This window comes from Triturus cristatus, chromosome 4_2, assembly GCF_964204655.1.
Source record: "Triturus cristatus chromosome 4_2, aTriCri1.1, whole genome shotgun sequence".
In the NCBI taxonomy this organism is placed as follows: domain Eukaryota; kingdom Metazoa; phylum Chordata; class Amphibia; order Caudata; family Salamandridae; genus Triturus; species Triturus cristatus.
In genome coordinates, this window is record NC_140586.1 from 943,489,983 (window position 1) to 943,509,517 (window position 19,535).

Below are 19,535 nucleotides of genomic sequence, written 5' to 3' on the forward strand. Positions count from 1 at the left end.
GCTAAATCGATGTTATTGTTGAATATACCATCTACGTTGTGATGAGCACTGCTCAGTCAGATTTATGACCCAGGTTGCGTCACAGAGGTGAACAACTGAAGCACTGAGATATTTTGCTCTTAAATAAAAGTCCCCGACAACTTAATATTGGAGCTGTGAACAAAATGATGTTTCTGAATGCTTTTTAATGAGAGAAAATTAATATAAGTTAACTTAATGATTAAGTTACTCTTCATTTAAATGTTCTCCCATTTCGAAGGATTTACAAACAGCAGGGCCCTGACTCCAAGTGGCCAGTAGACATTGTGTCGCAAGTATAACTGAAAAATACAGCCATGTTTTAAAATGAGACAAATTTAAAGTGCAGAAAAATGTTCCACATTATGAGCATTTTTTAAGAACATTTGTTTGCACATTAAATTGCTCCCATTTAAAAAAAAAAGATTGTATGATAGTGTTCTACATGTAGCAGTGCAAAATATGGCGAAAGGTATGTCCTGTGCAGCAAGTACATACAACACAGGCTCTCAGTCACGCATACAAATATATCCCATTCATATGTACACACTTGTTCATACATCCCCAATGACCTCGCTCTAACTGACACACATGGCAGCCCAGCCATAGTGCCTTAGTCAAAGTATTTTGCTCAAACCATAGTGTCTGGCTCTATGGACATTACGCCTAAAAAATTGAAGATGGGCGTGGGGGTGGTAACTGCGTGAGATGTTTAGCCTCCAGCAGCTAACAATTTCACTGATCAGAAGGTTTCACTAAAGAAAAGGTTGGAGACCCCTACTGTAAACACTTAAATATCTGGAAAATTAAATAATTTGAACAACACAAAAAAATACAGAACTCCACCGCAGAATGACGTGTTTCCGTTGTGCTGCACCTGTGAAAGGGGGCCTGTTTTTAGGTCTCGGCTAGCGATTTAATGTTTTAGAAGTGGGGCTTTAACCCGCCCCTCTTCTTCCCTCTTCTCCATTGGCTGGCCTCTTAAATGCTGGTCAGCCATTGGAGAAGAGCTTTGTCTCTCCAAAGAAGCCCCGTCTTTTTCGGATTCGGGGGCGTGTTTTTTACTTTCTTTCTCTCAATGGCAAGAGGAGAGAAAGAAAAACACGCCCCCGAATCCGAAAACGCTGCTGCGTTTCTCCGAGGCATTTCTGCTTGACCTCGGAGAAAGGCGGTGGTGTTAATGGCGTCCTCTCCCCCTGCTCTCGGCTCCCGTGTTCGGCTGCTGCTCTGGTCTCCTCCCCCCTATCCTCTCAGGCTGGCGCCGAAGTGTTGTGCATGCCCTGCTACCATCCAGCTCCCTTTCTGTAAGTTTCTAAATGCGCTTCTGCAAATACAGATGGTGAATTTGTGTGTTTTGTGAGCCAATGCAGTGTTTGGTCCGAATAGAAAAGCGAAGGAGAAGAGGGCTGCGTTCGCACACTGCCGGAGTAGGGATGCTGATGATGCTTCAGATGCTGCTTGATAAAACCTTGCAAAAGTAGGTGCCCAATAGGTCTCGCTTTTGAGACCTTATAAGTGATTAGCCATGCAACACTTGATGTTGTTTAATGAAGGATATTGTGCTGTATAACTAAACACTTATAATGTTCCAAAAGTGAGACCTATTGGCTATGCATTGAGGGGCCTTTCAAGTGTTTATGTAGAGCTATTGGCTTTGCCAATGTTTCCAAGCTGTGCTGTAGAGAAGTGTGGCTGCTGTGCAGCATGCTGAGAAGTTGTAATTAAAATGTGTAAGAAGCACTGAGTGATGCTATGGTGTCGTTGAGTGATGCTGTGCTGGCCCTGAGTTATGCAGCGGTGGCACTGAGTGATGCTGTGCTGGCCCTGAGTGATGCTGTGGTGGCCCTGAGTGATGCTGTGGTGGTGCTGACTGATGCTGTGGTAGCACATAGTGATGCTGTGGTAGTACTAAGTGAAGCTGTGGTCTTCATAAGTGATGCTGTGGTGGTGCTGAGTGATGATGTGGTGAAGGTGAGTGATCCTGTTGTGGCCCTGATTGATGCCGTGGTCGTGCTGAGTGATGATGTGGTGGTGCTGACTGATGCTGTGGTGATGCTGAGTGATGCTGTGGTGGTGCTGAGTGATGCTGTGGTGGCCCTGAGTGATGCTGTGGTGGTGCTGACTGATGCTGTGGTGGTACTGAGTGATGCTATGGTACTACTGAGTGATGCTGTGGCGGTGCTGAGTGATGCTGAGGTAGCACATAGTGATGCTGTGGTAGTACTAAGTGATGCTGTGGTCTTCTTGAGTGATGCTGTGGTGGTGCTGAGTGATGATGTGGTGAAGGTGAGTGATCCTGTTGTGGCCCTGAGTGATGCCGTGGTCGTGCTGAGTGATGATGTAGTGGTGCTGAGTGATGCTATCGTGGTGCTGAGTGACGCTGTGGTGGTGCTGAGTGACGCTGTGGTGACGTTGAGTGATCCTGTGCTGGCCCTGAGTGATGCTGTGGTGGCCCTGAGTGATGCTTTGGTGGCCCTGAGTGGTGCTGTGGTGGTGCTGACTGATGCTGTTTTGATGCTGTTTGATGCTGTGACGCTGCTGAGTGATGCTGTGGTCGTACTGAGTGATGTTGTGGTGGTACTGAGTGATGCTGTGGTGTTCCCGAGTGATGCTGTGGTGATGCTGAGTGATGATGTGGTGGTGCTGAGCGATGCTGTGGTGGTGCTGAGCGATGCTGTGCTGGCTCTGAGCGATGCTGTGATGGTGCTGAGTGACGCTGTGGTGGCGCTGACTGATGCTGTGGTGGTGCTGAGTGATATTGTTGTGTCCGTGAGCGATGTTGTGGTGGTGCTGATTGATGCTGTGGTGGTGCTGAGTGATCCTGTGGTGTAGTTGAGTGATGCATTGTTGGCCCTGAGTGATGATGTGGTGTCGCTGAGTGATGCTGTGGTGGCTCTGAGTGATGCTGTGGTAGTGCTTAGTGTTGCTATGGGTGCGTAGAGCGATGCTGTGGTGGCTCTGAGTGATGCTGTTGTGGCCCTGAGCGATATTTTTGTGTGGTGAGTAATGCTGTGGTGGTGCTGAGTGATGTTGTGGTGTTGAGTGATGCTGTGGTGGTGTTGTGTGATGCTGTGGTGGTGCTGAGTGACGCTGTTGTGGTGCTGATTGACGCTGTGTTGGTGATGAGTGACATTGTTGTGTACCTGAGTGATGCTGTGGTGGTGCTGAGTGATCCTGTGGTGGTCCTGAGTGATGCTGTGGTGGTGCTGACTGATGTTGTGGTGGCGTTAGGGTGATCCTGTGCTGGCCCCGAGTGATGCTGTGGTAGTGCTGAGTAATGCTGTGGTGGTGCAGTGTTGCTGTGGTTGCGTAGATCATTGCTGTGGTGACGCTGACTGATGCTGTTGTGGCCCTGAGCGATATTGTTGTGTGCTTGAGTGACGCTGTGGTGGTGCTGAGTCTTGCTGTAGTTGCGCTGAGTGATGTTGTGTTGGTGCTGAGTGATGTTGTGGTGCCCCTCACAGTGATGATTTGGTGGTGCTAAGTGATGCTGTGGTGGTGCTGAGTGATGCTGTGGTGCTGTTGAGTGATGCTGTGGTGGCACTGAGTGATGTGGTGGTGCTGAGTGATGCTCTGGTGGCGCTGAGTGATGCTGTGGTGGTGCAGAGTGATGCTGTGGGCGACCTGAGAGATGCTGTTGTGTCCCTGAGCGATATTGTGTGTTTGAGTGACGCTGTGGTGGTGCTGAGTGTTGCTGTAGTTGCGCTGAGTGAGTGGCGCCGAGTAATGTTGTGGTGCCCCTGAGTGATGTTGTGGTGGTGCTAAGTGATGCTGTGGTGGTGCTGATTGATGCTGTGGTGGTGCTGATTGATGCTGTGGTGTCGCTGAGTGATGCTGTGGTGTCGCTGAGTGATGCTGTGGTAGCGCATAGTGATGCTGTGGTGACGCTGAGTGATGCTGTGGTGGACCTGAGTGATGCTGTGGTGGTGCTGAGTGACGCTGTGGTGGTGCTGATTGATGCTGTGGTGGCGCTGAGTGATATTGTTGTGTCTCTGAGTGATGCTGTGGTGGTGCTGAGTGATCCTGTGGTGGCGTTAAGTGATCCTGTGCTGGCCCGGAGTGATGCTGTGGTGTTGCTGAGTGATGCTGTGGTGATGCTGACTGTGGTTGTGGTGTTGCTGATTGATGCTGTCGTGGTACTGAGTGATGCTGTGGATGTGGTTCAACTTCAAAGTGTGTTTTGATTCAATATCTGACATAAGCTATTTTTTCTATAATGTATTTAGCAGGATTATTGCCCAAAGTGTGTGGATCTTTGATTGGGTGCATCTGTAAATGGCTAGCCATTTCCTTAATGGACATAAACAGCTTATAGTCTAAATTAGGAGCATTCAAATGCACAATAAATAAAGTTCACATTTTGTTATGCACATTTTTTGCTTACATTTCTGCTTATTTTTTTAACAGTGCCTGCAAATACAATGATGTATCGCTTGTATCCCATTTGGAACACCAGCGTCTTTCTGTATGGCTAGGTTTCAATTTAAAAGCAGCTAATACAGCTGTGATCCAAGGAATTTGTATGTGGTACCAATTATTAGAATAACATTAAAAAGGAATGAGTGAGTCAAAACAGTTTGTCAGTTTCTTGTCCAGTGTGGCTGAGACACTGACCGAAACAGACTCTTCGCCAAAGGACTCTCAAGGGTAGAGCCAACCCAGCCGGTCAGTGTATGTAGGCAGCAGGGTAGCGATAAACTGCTTGAAAATGCTGCTTGGTACAAGCAGAGTGCCTTTTATTAATTGGTTGTGAAAACAAGAGTTGTAGTGAGAGGGGAGGTCGCCAGAATGTTTCCTCATCTCAGGTGTGAGAAATTCTTACATCAGCCCGGTTCTTGCACAGCGCTTCATCAAAAATCGAGAAGCTGTGAGATATCACGTGTGAATGTTTGTCTCAAAAGACAATGACACAATGGAGTTACTGTATGTGGTCAAGACACGCGGCCTGCCGCGATGGAGAGCAAGCGAGAGGAAAGCCAGATGGCGCCTCATCGCGAGGAACGCGCGGCCTGACACGATGGAGAGCAAGCGATAGGAAAGCCAGATGGCACCTAAACGCGAGGATAGCCAGATGGCGGCTTTGCGCATGCACACGGGCGTAACAGCAAGCTTTAGGCCACAAGCAAAAGCTTGTGGTCGGATTTCAAAAGCCCACTCACTAAATGTCACGCCAGACCAGCGCATGCGCTGGCTGAGGCGAGACCTAAAAAGGAGTTAGAACAGACAAGCTCTTTTCGATGCCAACCTACCCTGGAGCACTGCCACTTACTCTACCACACTAACTCTAAAAACCATAGCCCCTTTCCCCAAAACACTGCTGTCCTATGTTCCCACAAAACACTGGCCCTTTCCACTTGCCCTAAAACTACCCCCACATTGCCACCTACCCTCAAAACAACACACGGCTACCCTGTATATTTCTGCCATAACACTGCCCTCTATCCTGCCACATCCACCCAACATACTGAACCCCATGTTACCACTGTCCCTATTGCCAAACACCAGCCTCTACCCTCACTACTGTATCTTGACCCCCAAAACACTGGTGAGGAGCAGCTAGATGAAAAGGGGAGAGTGGGAGCCACCAAAGGGCCTGGTGCCAGTGGGCTCAACCTGTGGTTTTTAAGCAGTGGAGGGGGCACTGGTGTTTTTTTGTGGGCCCGACCTAAAGTAAAATACTTTACCGACCTAAAGTAAAATGTAGCCCCTCTGGGACTGCCACATGCACTGTGGGCCCCTTGGGCCTGCCGTGTGTGCCCATGGACGGCGTGCCCCTGCATTAAAATCTTGCCTGGCTCCTGGTCCCTCTGTGGGAGGTGGACCCTTGCATTAATATACTGATCCCCCTGTGGGCCCAATTGTTACTTTTTTGCCATCCTGGGCAAGGAACTGGAAGCACAGGCAAGCTGTAGGACTGGAGGAGACAGATGCACACTGCTGCAACAGGCCAGGATAACCTACCTGATCTTTCAGTGCCTTGGTTTCTGATGTGCAGTCGGTTCTCTCCTCTGGCTGGAGAAGAGTCCATGCTGCAGCCAGGAAGGTCCTACTGTCTGGTGGCAGGTGGTGGAGTCCGAAGCCCTCCAGATGAATGCAAAACAGCAGGCAGGAAGGTGAGGAGTAAATAAAAAAAGAACACCTCACCTGCCTGCTGCTCAGACCCCTCAGTTTATTTGCGAGCATTGAACCAATACAACTAGGAGATCACATTCACTGGCATTTTTGTAAATAGTGCAGGTTTGTTACAAAACTGGTGATTTAGTGATTTTTTTCCCCATATTACTAAACCCTAGAGGATCTAAATGGTATGCTCCCCAATATAATTATGCCCGATGGGATACAGTGGCCTAAACTCTGCTGGTGTCCGTAACAAAAGCTGTTCAGGATGGATGTGTTGCTGCAAAGTTTGGAATTCGTTGTGGCTCATCTGGACGTGTTAGACTTGAACTTGTTTGAAAGCGAGCAGAGGATTCACTGGCTGCAGGTGTTTATTCAAGCAAATGGGGCTCTGGAACTGCTTCGTTGAATTTGACTTCGAGTGCACTGGCCAGTGAAACAGAAGATTCCTTACTAAGGTATACTGAATACAGTGTGATAAGTATACGGGAGAGTCAACAATGTACCGCCCTGATTAGACCATGATAATAAACTAAAACAGTCGAAATTTCGACTATTCAGGGACTGTTTCACATGAACTATGTCTCCTGAGAATCAGCTTTGCTTAACTTTTATTTTACAAAAGTAATTCACAGTCCTGTTTCTGTGTATAATATGTGGATCTGATTGTTTTATCATCATATCACTTTCAGCTTGAGCACTGCGCTGACATCACTCCGAAATTTTTTATATACACTTGTTGCTGAGAATACAATTTGAATTTTTAGAAATGAAAAGGACTCATCTGAATTTTATTCATTTAAAAAAGGTGAATTAACCTCTCCACAGGGCCTGCATATGTGATACATTCCTGGGAGATAATGAACCCCCGAACCCCTGAGTTTCTTCACAATGAGAATGGTTAGTGCTCATATGCGGCTCCGCTCGTCACTCTGGAGCAGAAAGACGTTGACACTGAGCTGCGCGATGTCTTCTACCAGTGTGCAGCAATACTGCTTTAAAGTTTCAGTATCCAATCTGGCGCCTGTGGAATATTCCCAAGGTGAGGAATTAGCAGGTAAAGGAGTATCCACCGGAAACAGCGTGACCAAAGGTAAGTAACTTGTTTATTACGTTTTACTGCTGCTGTGTCTTATCAAGAAAATTCTATATTCAATAATGTTAACAAAGTGTACAAAACAATGCACCCAAAATATATATTTCAGTCACATGCTAACAAACAAGGGAGAGAAGAAACCTTTTGGTTCTAGTACATTTTATGAACCACAGAAAGGACCGTCCCTAGTTGTGTCTAAGAGATGCCCGATTTAGTGGGGGCAAATCACAAAAATTGACGAACTGGCATCACACACCACCAGGTGTCATGCTTCATCATCTGCCAGTCCTCGCCCTCTAAAAACCGCGTTTGATAGAGGGCGAGCATACACTTGGAGACAGGGATGCACTTCTAAACTAAGTGGGGGCCCAAACAAAAAAAGGAGGGAGTGAATTTAAAAACCATCATAGTATACCTGAACAATTTTTATTCTATGGGGTTACTATGTGGGATTAAAATATATAAGTGCGGTGAGTGGGGACCTTATCATCCCGTCGCCGCTGTGAATCAGTCATTGTTAATACGGGGTCAACATGTTTCTGCCTGTATTGTCCACTTGGGTACGTGGCATTCTTCAGGACCTTAAATATTGGGCTCCAATCTTACCACTGGGGGCGTAGGCCTATAGCCAGCTGCCACCTGTTTAGAGAAACCCTATTGGAAAAACCTATTTGCCCCATGGGAGGGGTAGGGGGGAAATCCTTGTGGCCACATTAGTTCAAGGCGTACTCCCCGCTAGAAAACCTAGTGCTGCATGCGTCCAGCCTCCTCCTAGAAAATTCTATATTCAATAATGTTAAGAAAGTGTACAAAACACTGCACCCAAAATATATATTTCAGTCACATGCTAACAAACAAGGGTGAGAAGAAACCTTTTGGTTCTAGTACATTTTAGACAGAAATAATGTGAATTTTGTTGCGATTAGTTGATTTTTGCAAACACTAACATTTCTCTGAGTCGAGTAGTGACCTTAAGAGTTTTGTAACTTTCAGATACTCAAACTGCTGATTGTTTGGGAATTTGTTGACTATTTTCAATCCCACAAATTTCTTTGGAGGTTGCACGCCAGCAGCCTAAGTTATACTGCAAGATTTTATTGATAAATCCTATTGCAACTACAATTTTTGCTCTTTTATGTAAAGTCAGGTTGCATTGGAAGCTTTTCTGCAATTCAGGATGGATTTAGGTTCCTATTCACCTGGTGTGGATGCATTTCTCATGTTTAGTGAGACTGACTTTCTTTTCTGACTAAAACATTTCTTGCATTCAGAGCACGTATAAGGCTGTAGTCCAGTGTGGGTTCTCTCATGTCAAATTAGATTGTATTTGTCAATAAACTTTTTCTGACATTCAGAACACCCTAAGGCTTTTCCCCCGTGTGAGTACCCTCATGTCTAATGAAAAGCAGTTTGTAACCAAAGATTTGCTTGCATTACAAGCATTCATAAGGTTTTTCCCCAGAATGGGATCTCTCATGACATGTAACACTGTCTTTCAGATAAAAGCTTCTCTGGCATAAGGATTTTCTCCAGAGTGGAGTTTCTCATGTTGAGTGAGAAAGCGTTTTCCTCTGAAGGTGTTCTGGCATTAAGAGCACTCATGGTTTTTTCCCAGTGTGGAGTCTCTCATGGCTAGTGAGGCAGTGCCTATCAAAGAGGCATTTCTGGCATTCAGAGCACTGGTACATTTCTTCCCTGTGTGTGTTTGCTCATGTAGTGTGAGACTGCGTTTAAAATTGAATCTTTTCTGGCAATCAGAGCACTGAAAATTATTTTGGACGGTGTGTGTTTGCTTATGGCGCTTGTAACAGTCTCTAACTCTGAAACGTTTCTGGCACTTAAGAGCACTGATAATGTTTTTCCCCAGTGTGGATTCTCACATGTTCAGTAAGAAAAGATTTACGCCTGAAACGTTTTGGGCATTCAGAGCACTGATAACGGTTTTGCCCAGTGTGGGTTCTTGTATGTATAGTAAGTCTTCTTTTTTCACTGAAACATTTCTGGCATTCGGAGCACAGATAAGGTTTTTCCAAAGAATGGGTTATTGCATGTCGAGTAAGTCTCGATTTGTTACGAAACCTTCTCTGGCATTCAGAGCACTGATGAGGTTTTTCCCCAGTGTGGGTTCTTGTATGTTCAGTGAGTCTTCTTTTTTCACGGAAACATTTCTGGCATTCGGAGCACAGATAAGGTTTTTCCAAAGAGTGGGTCATTGCATGTCGAGTAAGACTCGGTTTGTTACGAAAACTTTGCTGGCATTCAGAGCACTGATAAGGTTTTTCCCCAGTGTGGGTTCTTGTATGATCAGTGAGACAGCTTTTTTCACTGAAACATTTCTGGCATTCAGAGCACTGATAAGGTTTTTCCCCAGTGTGGATTCTTATGTGACGAGTGAGACTGCCTTTTACAGTGAAACATTTCTGGCATTCAGAGCACTGATTAGGTTTTTCCAAAGAGTGGGTTATGGCATGTCGAGAAAGACTCGGTTTGTTACAAAACCTTTGCTGGCATTTAGAACACTGATAAGGTTTTTCCCCAGTGTGGGTTCTTGTATGTTCAGTGAGTCTGCTTTTGTAACTGAAACATTTCTGGCAGTCAGAGCACTGAAAAGGTTTCTCTCCAGTGTGGGTTCTTGTATGCCGAGTGAGACTGTTTTTGTCAATGAAACATTTCTGGCATTCCGTGCACTGATAAGGTTTTTCCCCAGTGTGGGTTCTTGTATGCCGAGTGAGAGTGCTTTGGCCACTGAAACATTTCTGACATTCAGAGCACTGATAAGGTTGTTCTCCAGAGTGGGTTCTTGCATGTCGAGAAAGACTCGATTTGCTACAAAATCTTTGCTGGCATTCATAACACTGATAAGGTTTTTCCCCTGTATGGATTCTCACATGTTCAGTTAGATGCGATTTATTGCGGAAACATTTTTGGCATTCAGAGCACTGAGAGAGTTTATCCCCAGTGTGCAATCTCACATGTTCAGTGACGTGAGATTTATGGCTGAATCTTTCTTCCCCAGCTTGTGTTATTTTGTGTTGAGTGAGGCTGGTTTGAACACTGAATTTGTTCTCATAGTCTGTGTTTTTACAAGATTTATTTCTAGATCTAATGTCACCAAGCTTGCTTTTCTTTTGCTTCTTTGCCATGCTAGGAGTGAACCAGATCCTTCCTAGAGTCCGCCTTGTTTAGAAAATGGTCAGCATTAATCTCTGAAAGAAATCATGTGCAATCTCCTTAACATTTGAATTGAGCAAAATATGTCTGGAAGTTGCCCTACAAGCACCTGTTGAAAGGTTTCTTGCAGATAATGGTCTTCAGGTTACGGCCTCTCCGGCAGCAACTTATTTTGTGAAAGACATTTTTCTCACATTCATTTATATAAGTTCTTACCAAAGCCGTGATAAGGTGTTAGTCTGATATTAAACTGATAAGTACCTTTTTGCACTGAGGTAATGGCAGTAACTGTGGGCGTTAGAACGTGCACAGTACTATTGTGGATCATCAGTCGCAGAACATCAGTTCCTGTTAAACTTCCTATACATGGAGCAAAGTTTGTAGTTCTGATGACAGGGATAACATTAGATATAGCGCCCCAGTGTTCACTTAATCAGTTTTTATATTTAACAGTTATACATATATTCCTGCTCAACAGATAATGCTAAGCCGATTTACATAGAATTCATCACAGAACAGTACACAATAAAAAGGAAACATTTATTTGAGATGGTCATGGACATAATGAAGTGGTGTATCTTTAAGTGTATTGCAAAAGTGAGGCGAGTGGTTTGAGGTGTTATATCCAGAGGCGGGGAGAGTCTCGAAGTTGTCACTGGTTAAAAACAGTTGTTGAGCAAGAGTGATTTTTAATCTTAGGGCTTTTGGCTGTCGGATGTGTCGGCTTCAAAGTCTTCTTTCAGTGTCTTTTCTTTGATGGTCTGCAGAAAAAACCTTTTGTTATAAATTTATTTTTTGCAGTGTGTGCTTCCTCTTTGGAATTAGATGAGACTTTAGATGAACGTTTATTCTGTCATGCTGAGGCAATTTGTCTTTCTGATAATATTTCAGATGAGGATGCTGTGATTGGTCTTTCTACATTATTTCTGATGCTGTGTGCACAGATATGGCTTTGCTCTGGGTTAATGAAATGCAAAATTAGAGACTTCACTTACAGGTATAGTACTTTTCTCAGCTCCCAGGTCCGCGCCACACCTAGATTTTAGAAATTGTTCAAACTTAAAATGCTGGATGTCCTTCTGTTTTTCAAAATAATCCTCCTTATGGCACTGACATTCGGTTGCCTAGCGCTAAACCTTGCTTTCTTTGCACGTAATTTCAATCACCTGTAGATTTAAAATTAAACAGTTAATAGAAGTAAATTTCCGAAAATATAAATTACAAGTCAAATGAATGCAGAATTGTAAAATTTTGATAAATTTGAGCTGTTTTTCTGACACAGTAGAGCGAAGAATTGTAAACTGAGAGCACTCGGATGTAAGAGTGAGAATTTGTAGAATTTTCAAAATTATAATAGACTCGCATAACTTACATGTACCCTATGGAGTTGTAACGCAGAATCCCAGTGGCAGATATTTAAGTCATATGGGCTGGCACAAAACATCTATCTTGAAAAAAATACTATTAATTCATTTGTAATGTAGATTTCTGGGATGGGAATGTCCCCTCCATTGACAACAGGCGTTTTCCCCTGCCGAGTTGCCAACTGCATGTATCTGTTATCCTGACTTTTGATTTTGGGCCTTGGCTTCACGATAATCTATTGTGTGTGCGAGCCCTATGCCTAGATCTATCCCCAACTAACTCAAGCGCAAAGAAATTAAAGCGTACTTTCATGTGTTAATTTTATTCCAGCTGATTATCAGTTGTTAGGTTTTTCTGACACGATTTTTCCAGACGGAAACATTTGACGGAAGAACTGCATTAGTCTTTGTCTGCAGTAGTAGCAGTCAAGACTTGTGCTGTCTTTTTTTCTAACTGGGGGAACACACAATACTTCGCCCTGTTAGAAAAAGATTCCCCTTCCCTCCCCTACTCTTGCCACCCCCCAAACCAACTACATGAATATATCTACTACCTGCTGGAAACAGGTGGTAAATATTAGCGAGAAAAACCCTATGAAATGGCAAATTGCATGTGATTTGACGACCAGAAAAATCTGCTCCTCTTGGCAGTTCCCCATTCCATGGCGTCCACCTTGCAACTGTACGTTACTGGGCAAATCTATCACAAAGTAACAGAAAACCATTACGTGAGATTTTTCTGCCACCCCAGAACTGTGCAATTTCTAACAAGGGACTATGAGAGGTCTTGGACCGCTCCTGTGACCTGGAGGGTCACACCAAGTGTGCCTTTATTTAAGACAGAGGACTGTCATGGGTTTAACAGATAGAGCGGTGGTGGCGATGCACCCTGTTGTAAGGATCTAGTCTGATGAGATCTTTTCATCAAGATCATTGGATTGGCGTCCTACTGACCCACTCATGGAAAGCTCTGTTTCTATGCCCATGTCCAGGCTTTGCGCTAACATCTCAAGTGCGTGTTAACCATGTTGGTGTGCGTAGCCTGTGAGGGGCATACACAGAATGTGAGAGTGTGCCAGAGTAAACTACATCTCCTTTCTGTCAGTTGTGTGTACAAGTAGGACCATCTAGCCCTCTTGTATGCCCCATTTCAAAATCCTCTGTTACCAAGGAATAAAGTGCTCTGCAGAGCACTCAGGTGCTTGCTTGCCACCAGGGCTGGTGTCTGCCTGACAGTCTAACCGAGTTGAAGGGACAGCACCTGCAGTCTGAATTAATTACTGGTACCTGTCCTGAGGAGCCTAGAAGCCTGCCTGCCTGTCCGGTAAGAGAAGGGATTTTGACTATCCAACAGGAAGACAAGGCTGTCCTGGAAGAAGCAAGGTCCAGCGCATCCCTAGCAGCTGTTGGGGGCCGGAGGAAGCCAACTACTGGAAATCCATCCAGCAGGACCAGGGAGTGTAACGCCCTGAACGTCTCAGGATCGTTTAACAGACACGATAATGAGAACGCAACCACTTGTGAAGGTTTAGTTATTTTAATGAAGGCAAAAATAATACAAGGAATAAACAAAGGTTATAGTCACTGGAATCCTCCAGGCTAAGTACGTTACCAGCCCACAGCACGGATGGTCCTAACCGTCCTCTGCATGTACGCCGATCCCGGCGTATGCCAACAGAGGGCAGAAATGAAATGGCCGACAATGCCAATCGGTAGGCTGCGAGGGGCACGAAGAGCGTTGAGGAGAATCGAGGAGTCAGGGAAACACCCAGCCGGGGTCTCTACCTGAAGGGAGCAGCCGCTCAACCTCTTCCTCAGACTGCACCGGGACGCGGAGTCACCTCCTGGTGATGCGTCACCGATACCCCAATCACTAGCAAAGAAGACTGAACCGAGAGCAGCCGCTCGATCGATCCTGTGGACTTCCGAGTCTGTAACGCGGCAAACACCTCCTGGTGTGCGTTACAGCTGGCAGTCCCTGTATCTCTGGTCGGGCTGGGAGTTACGACTCCAACCAGCAAAAGTGCCACTGCGCTTTGACTCAGCCGAGTCAAAAAGCGAAGCTCAATGGGTATCCGGTAGAGCTTCCGGGTCCTTCACAGGTGACGATGGGGCAAGACACGGCCCAGGGAGTAACGACTCGACCTACCTCCATTCTTGCCTTACTGGAGCACCACTCCGGAACACTGCTCTTCACTAAGCAGGTACGTCGGTGTAAACACAATATCCGACAGCGTTGTACCTCCCGGTTCCTCCCTTTATAGGGCGTGTTTTCCTTGAGTTATGTAACAGCTCTCCTGTTTACATAAGGGCGTGTTTTCCTTGAGTTATGTAACAGCTCTCCTGTTTACATAAGGGCGTGTTTTCCTTGAGTTATGTAACAGCTCTCCTGTTTACATAAGGGCGTGTTTTCCTTGAGTTATGTAACAGCTCTCCTGTTTACCTAACCTCTCAACCGCTAAGCATCCTGGGAGATGTAGTCCGTTTTCGCTGGTTGCCGTTTTCCTCCCCTCGCATGACAGGAATTCTTGACAGGGAGTCAGATGGTCCCCCCAGACTCTACCAACAGTTCAATGCAGAAAATAATACTCTATGACAACGTGCTTGACGACGCCCAGTCAGGTGATGAATGTGTGCTGCCAACCAGCCCGTGCAGGGCTGCACTTGCCAAATTCTTAACTAACCAAAGAGGGGCTGAATCTACGGACTTCCTGGAGAGACTGTGTGGGGCTGCATCTGCTGAATTCCTGAGCGGTCAGTGCCAGATGCCCATGAGGGACTACAACTACCCAAGTGTCGAACACTCTGTCTGAGGTTACGCCTGTGGTCCAGCCGGCCACAATGTGGCTCAATTGCCGATGGTGGGGCCCCCAGAGGGCCTTCACTTACCAACAGGTCAGGAGTGACCGCAGAACTTTGGGACTGCTGATCTTCACTGTAAACTGTAAAGAAAAGGAAGAGCGGTGCCCTACTGAAGGCTGCCATGCACCCAGGACGTAAGAGCTCCACAAAAGCCTGCTAGTGGGCCACTGCTCTCTCAAGTGTGTGGGTGTGCCCTGCGAGTGCTGGGCAGCTGGTAAGGGACCCTGACCGGACTGACTCATGTTGTGAAGGGTTAAGGTACTTAAGACTGGGAGCACATGTGTATGAGGGTGAATGAACTGCACCTGTACTATATTCATGCTACTCCTAAATGCCCCTGAAGGGGAAGAGGGATCAGAACCAGAAGAAAAATGAATGATACTAGGGAGGGCAGGAATAGACATGAGTGAGCGCAGCACCCGACAACTTAGAAGGCAGAGGTATTGACCTGCTTTTGATTAATGTATTATTGGGTCAACTGAGTGAGTAAAGTACTTTTTCTTGACAGGATAAGCAGTGTGCTGGTCATTCATTCTTTTGAGTCTGTTGCTTTATTGCTGAACTCTGAGTTCAAGCAGCCAACATTACCAAGCTGAGAATTCTGTGACTACTCGCCCTCGCTACCTTTCGAGTCAAGTACAAAAGGATTTACTCGGCCTAGTTTGCACAGCCATTCTAGGACAGGTCTTGGGACATCAAAGGAAAATTATGTCAACCCAGTAGCTCCTTTCTACACCGTGGCCCCTGAACTGGATTGAACACAAAGGTTGGAACAAACGTCCCTTGCTAGGATTTGTCAAGCTAAGGCGTTTTCCCCTTTTATGTTTTCTAGACAACAGATTTAATTTTTTTCAATATTTATTTTTCCTTTTCCAGTATGACATGATTTAATGTAATCAGTAACTTGTTCAGCTGACATTGTAGAGATAAACAAACTCAATATATATAGCAAATTAAAAAAACAGTCAGCGTTAAGGCAAGGGACACAGCAGTGTCTTGTCATTTACTTATTCGTATACAGTAAGTCACATACAGGCAGCCTTCTAATTATTTCTCTTTTTTCCACTCTTCTATTTGTCAGTTATCAAGACTCTGGGCCTGATTTTAGGTCCAACGGGCCGCCTGCCTTGTGTAGCGATCTCAGCTGGCCCTGGGGGGCACTCTGTCCGTCAGAGGTGCCACGGTGGCTGCTCTGAACGCACAGAAAGATTGGTGAGCGGCTGCCATGTTTCAGGCGGCCACTCACCAACTTTGGTGTTTTTTCAAAAACATACTCCTAAAGCAGGTGTTTGTTTTTAAAAACAAATAACTAATTACTCTCCCACCCCTGGAGTTTTATCCCAGATTAATTTTCTTCCAGAGAGCTGGGTTCATATTTAATGTTTTTCTGTTCAGGACTGTCATGTTTTCCCTGGTATTCCCCAATAGGAGAAAAATATAGACTGCCTGATCTAAAGAGGACCGGCCGTCCTATGTATTTACACCAATGGCGCCCAAATAAGGCTGGACACATAACAATCCACCTGACTTGAATTAGGTCAGGCAGACCATCAGTTTGTTGGACAGGGTACTCCTTCACGCTTGTGAAGGAGTACCCTGCTCACCAAACTCTAAATCAAGACCTTTATCTTTTCTGTGTTATGCATGTATCTCTAGGTCCGCTTCATTATGCCCATCAGTCTTTGTATGATGTAGCTGTTATTGAGGCTTGTGTGTTTAGTACAGGTTTAATATTGGTGCGTGTGTGTAGATGTATTTATACCCTGCGTTTTAATCTACACTTGTTGTTCATGCAGTGTGTTTGCGCCCTTATTATTATAAAAAGTGTTACGTGCGAAAAGATGTCTCCTGCTTGTGACTTTTGAGGAACCCACAGGTACACGGTTCCTAACAGTACTATAAATGCTTGGGGGCCCCACAGGTAAACCTGTCCCAAATGCATGGCTCTTATGTACCCTTAGCTAAGCCACGTAAAATAGGCAGTAGATCAGGATGATTCTCTTCGATCAGAAGTAACTCTCACTATTGAAAAGGACTCCTGGTTGAACACAAACACACATACGGTTGGGCGCTTTTAGGGCATGTTGTAAACTATGAATTCATGTGTATGCAGGATTAGATTGTGTTTGCAAGTTAAGCCTTGTTTCACTATTTTCAACACAGAGCATACAACATAGATTGCTCGCATGCACCCCTTGATGAAGGGAGAACCCTTAAAATGCACTGGGCAGACTGAATTTGAATTTACTTGTAAAACAGTGGATTTTAAAAGTGATTATATGAAAATAAATAAGCTTGCTGGAAAACTGAGTGAGAAGTGGAATTTTTTCCAAGTACAGGAGAAATTGATTAAATGTAGTCTTGTGCTATATAACACTCGCCACATATCTACCTTATGGCACGTGATGAGAGGATTACGTATTTAATACAATATAGAATGAGAAATAGATGTGATGCATAAGCAAGGTTTGCTATTTTATCTCCTGACTCCTGTAAACCATCTTTCCACTTCAAGGAAACTGGATTATTTCATGCTCCAGGAGGTCAGTCTTACTGCATGGGTACGGAGGGGGGTTTAACAGCAAGGAATGGTGGTGAAGGAGGGGAAATGTTGCAGAAGACGTCAGGAAACATGAACTCCCCACGAAGTACCACATTGAATAAAGTTGAGGCCTATCCTTTACTCAGTATGCCAGGGCCTAGCAAAGCCTGGAACCATGATACCATATGTCCTAGATCAAGGGTTAGAAGAGTGTATATCAGGCCATAACTGGGTTTCTGCCAATGGGCTACCCCCACAAGATACTGGCACTAGGCCGCATTCCCTCCCTCCTCATGGCTTGCAGGCAGGGCTCCTGGCAGCCTGACCTCCTGGTTGAAGGCGTTCACCTCGTGCATGGTTGTACACTGGTGGATGTAGTGCTTGTTGACAAGTCTGTGGACTAAGAAAGTGGCACAATTGAATCAACACAGCCCCTTGCAGCATGCCCAGCTGCTACTATTAAGGAGCTAAGTTTGAGTAGAGTTTTACGTTTTCACGTGAAACACTATTCAGATCGATCACAAATCGACAGTGCTTTGCGTATTATTAGCTGACCCTGCTGCCACTTGCAACATTTACAACGTCTGAATACAGTTTCAGAGTGCTAATGTTAACAGCGACAGACCCGCTTCCCACGGTGATATTTTTAAATCAACATGCATACCTGCAGTTTCCATTGTCCCGTTCCGGGAGGTGGTGCTAATGGCACTTAACAGGGCGGGGGAGCAGCTCGGGTGTTTGAAAGAGGTGGCGGGGGCGCCCTGTAAACAGCATCTGACATCTGACCTCGGTCTTTAAATGCATAACAAATGTAACACGATAAGAATATGATTTACATCCCTCTTTACAGAAACGGAGCCCAGAGCGACTGAAAACATCAAGCACTAGTAAGATTGCTCCTAGACAATGGAAAAAGCAGTCCCTATTGCAATTGCCAAAATTGAACAAGTGGAAGCCCACAAGTAATGGGGCTGTGCCCCGTGGGAGGGAACAATCCACGAAAAGGAGGGACAAATAGGACGGATCAACCACTTGAAAGCAAGGATTTTTAGAGGACACAAAGAAATAAATGAACAGCAATGGGCGGGCTGTAAGCCCACAAAGTATACACAACACGTCTCGAAAACACAGCACAAGCGCTGCCTAGCCTCGACCTTAAAATAGAGTAGAGCTAATAAAGAAAATGTCCGAATGGAACTGGTTAGGATGTTACAGACCAAGTTAACTGAGGAAAAGAGAGGATTAAAAGATGTGACCTGTGGTGGATGGGATGGACCAATCAAAAAGAGATTTAGATCTGCAGTAGACACTTTCAGTAAACAGAAGCAGTTGGGCTGTTAACCTGCACATGCCAGCGTGAAAATAGAAACATTTGTAGGTTCCAGCACTTGCAGCAAATTAATATTGCCCACCCCAGACTACTACAAAATTCTATTTTCGTTCTATTGACCGCCCTACAAATTGAACAAACAAATCTTGCTACCAACATAAATGCACTAAAAACACACTTTCCAGCTGCTGCCAGTGCTAAGGGCACATACTTCCAAAATATCATCTGATCACTGCGGTCTCACCCACATCCTTCATCCTACATAATCTCCTCACTAAGCCCACTCATCGTTCACTCCACGCTCTGCCACAGACCTTCTGTCATACTTTCCTCTAAGATCACCACTACTGGGAACACCCTGCTACCTCACTTACTGCCTCTCTTCTCCTTTTTATCTATTTGCTGCTCTCTCTCAATTCACTGATTTTTTCACCTAGAGAACTTATCGCAATTCTCAAATCAGCCAATCCATCAAGCACACCATCTGATGTCTTCATGGTCATGAATATTAACATCTATCAATCAAAGGAGGGGGAACCAGTAAATGGCTCAATTTACCAACATTAGTTCCTCTTCAGCACTACAAAGGCCAACAACAGTTTTGGAAGAATGTGTTTAATGCCCCGCTGATTACTTCTTTTTTTTTCTGATTGGCAGTGTTTGGAATGAGAATACAATGCAAAGCGCAGAGTTTCAGAAAGTGCAAACGAAGGAAGTCTCTATAGGAGCTAAGACGGTACTGTAAGTGCGCTGCAAAGATATACACTTCTCATATTCAATATAATTTTCAGTATTGTGAAAAGATAAATGTTTAAACAACATCTATAAACCGCCGTTGCAACAGGTCACTGACAAAGCAAACAGATCTTGCATAGGCTAAACCTATTGGATGTGCCAATGCTTGTTAGCTTCTCCTGAAATGGCTATGTTGACAACACAAAAAATTGCTTCTTCTTCCCTCCCTTTTCTCCCACATCCAATCAAGCATCTCTGACAGTCTCAATGCACTTCAACATTTGACAGCCCTTGGGGTCC

At 45.1% G+C, this 19,535-nt stretch overlaps 1 protein-coding gene across 2 annotated transcripts in view; it reads right to left on the reverse strand.

Moving 5' to 3' along the window:
- Positions 1-7,219: 7,219 nt before the first annotated feature.
- The window catches only part of LOC146839020 (uncharacterized), a 63,044-nt gene continuing 50,728 nt past the window's right edge, over positions 7,220-19,535 (reverse strand). Inside the window, exons 4-5 of one of the 2 annotated variants that reach the window (XR_014960765.1) lie at positions 11,398-11,568; positions 7,220-11,163 (exon numbers count right to left, since the gene is read on the reverse strand). Coding sequence is in view for 1 of the 2 variants with exons in the window: in XM_085603048.1 (XP_085459174.1) it covers positions 9,070-10,374 (1,305 nt within the window). In the remaining variant the exon portion in view is untranslated. Of the gene's footprint in view, positions 11,569-19,535 lie in introns of both variants that reach the window. The other variant, XM_085603048.1, reaches the window with a different exon arrangement.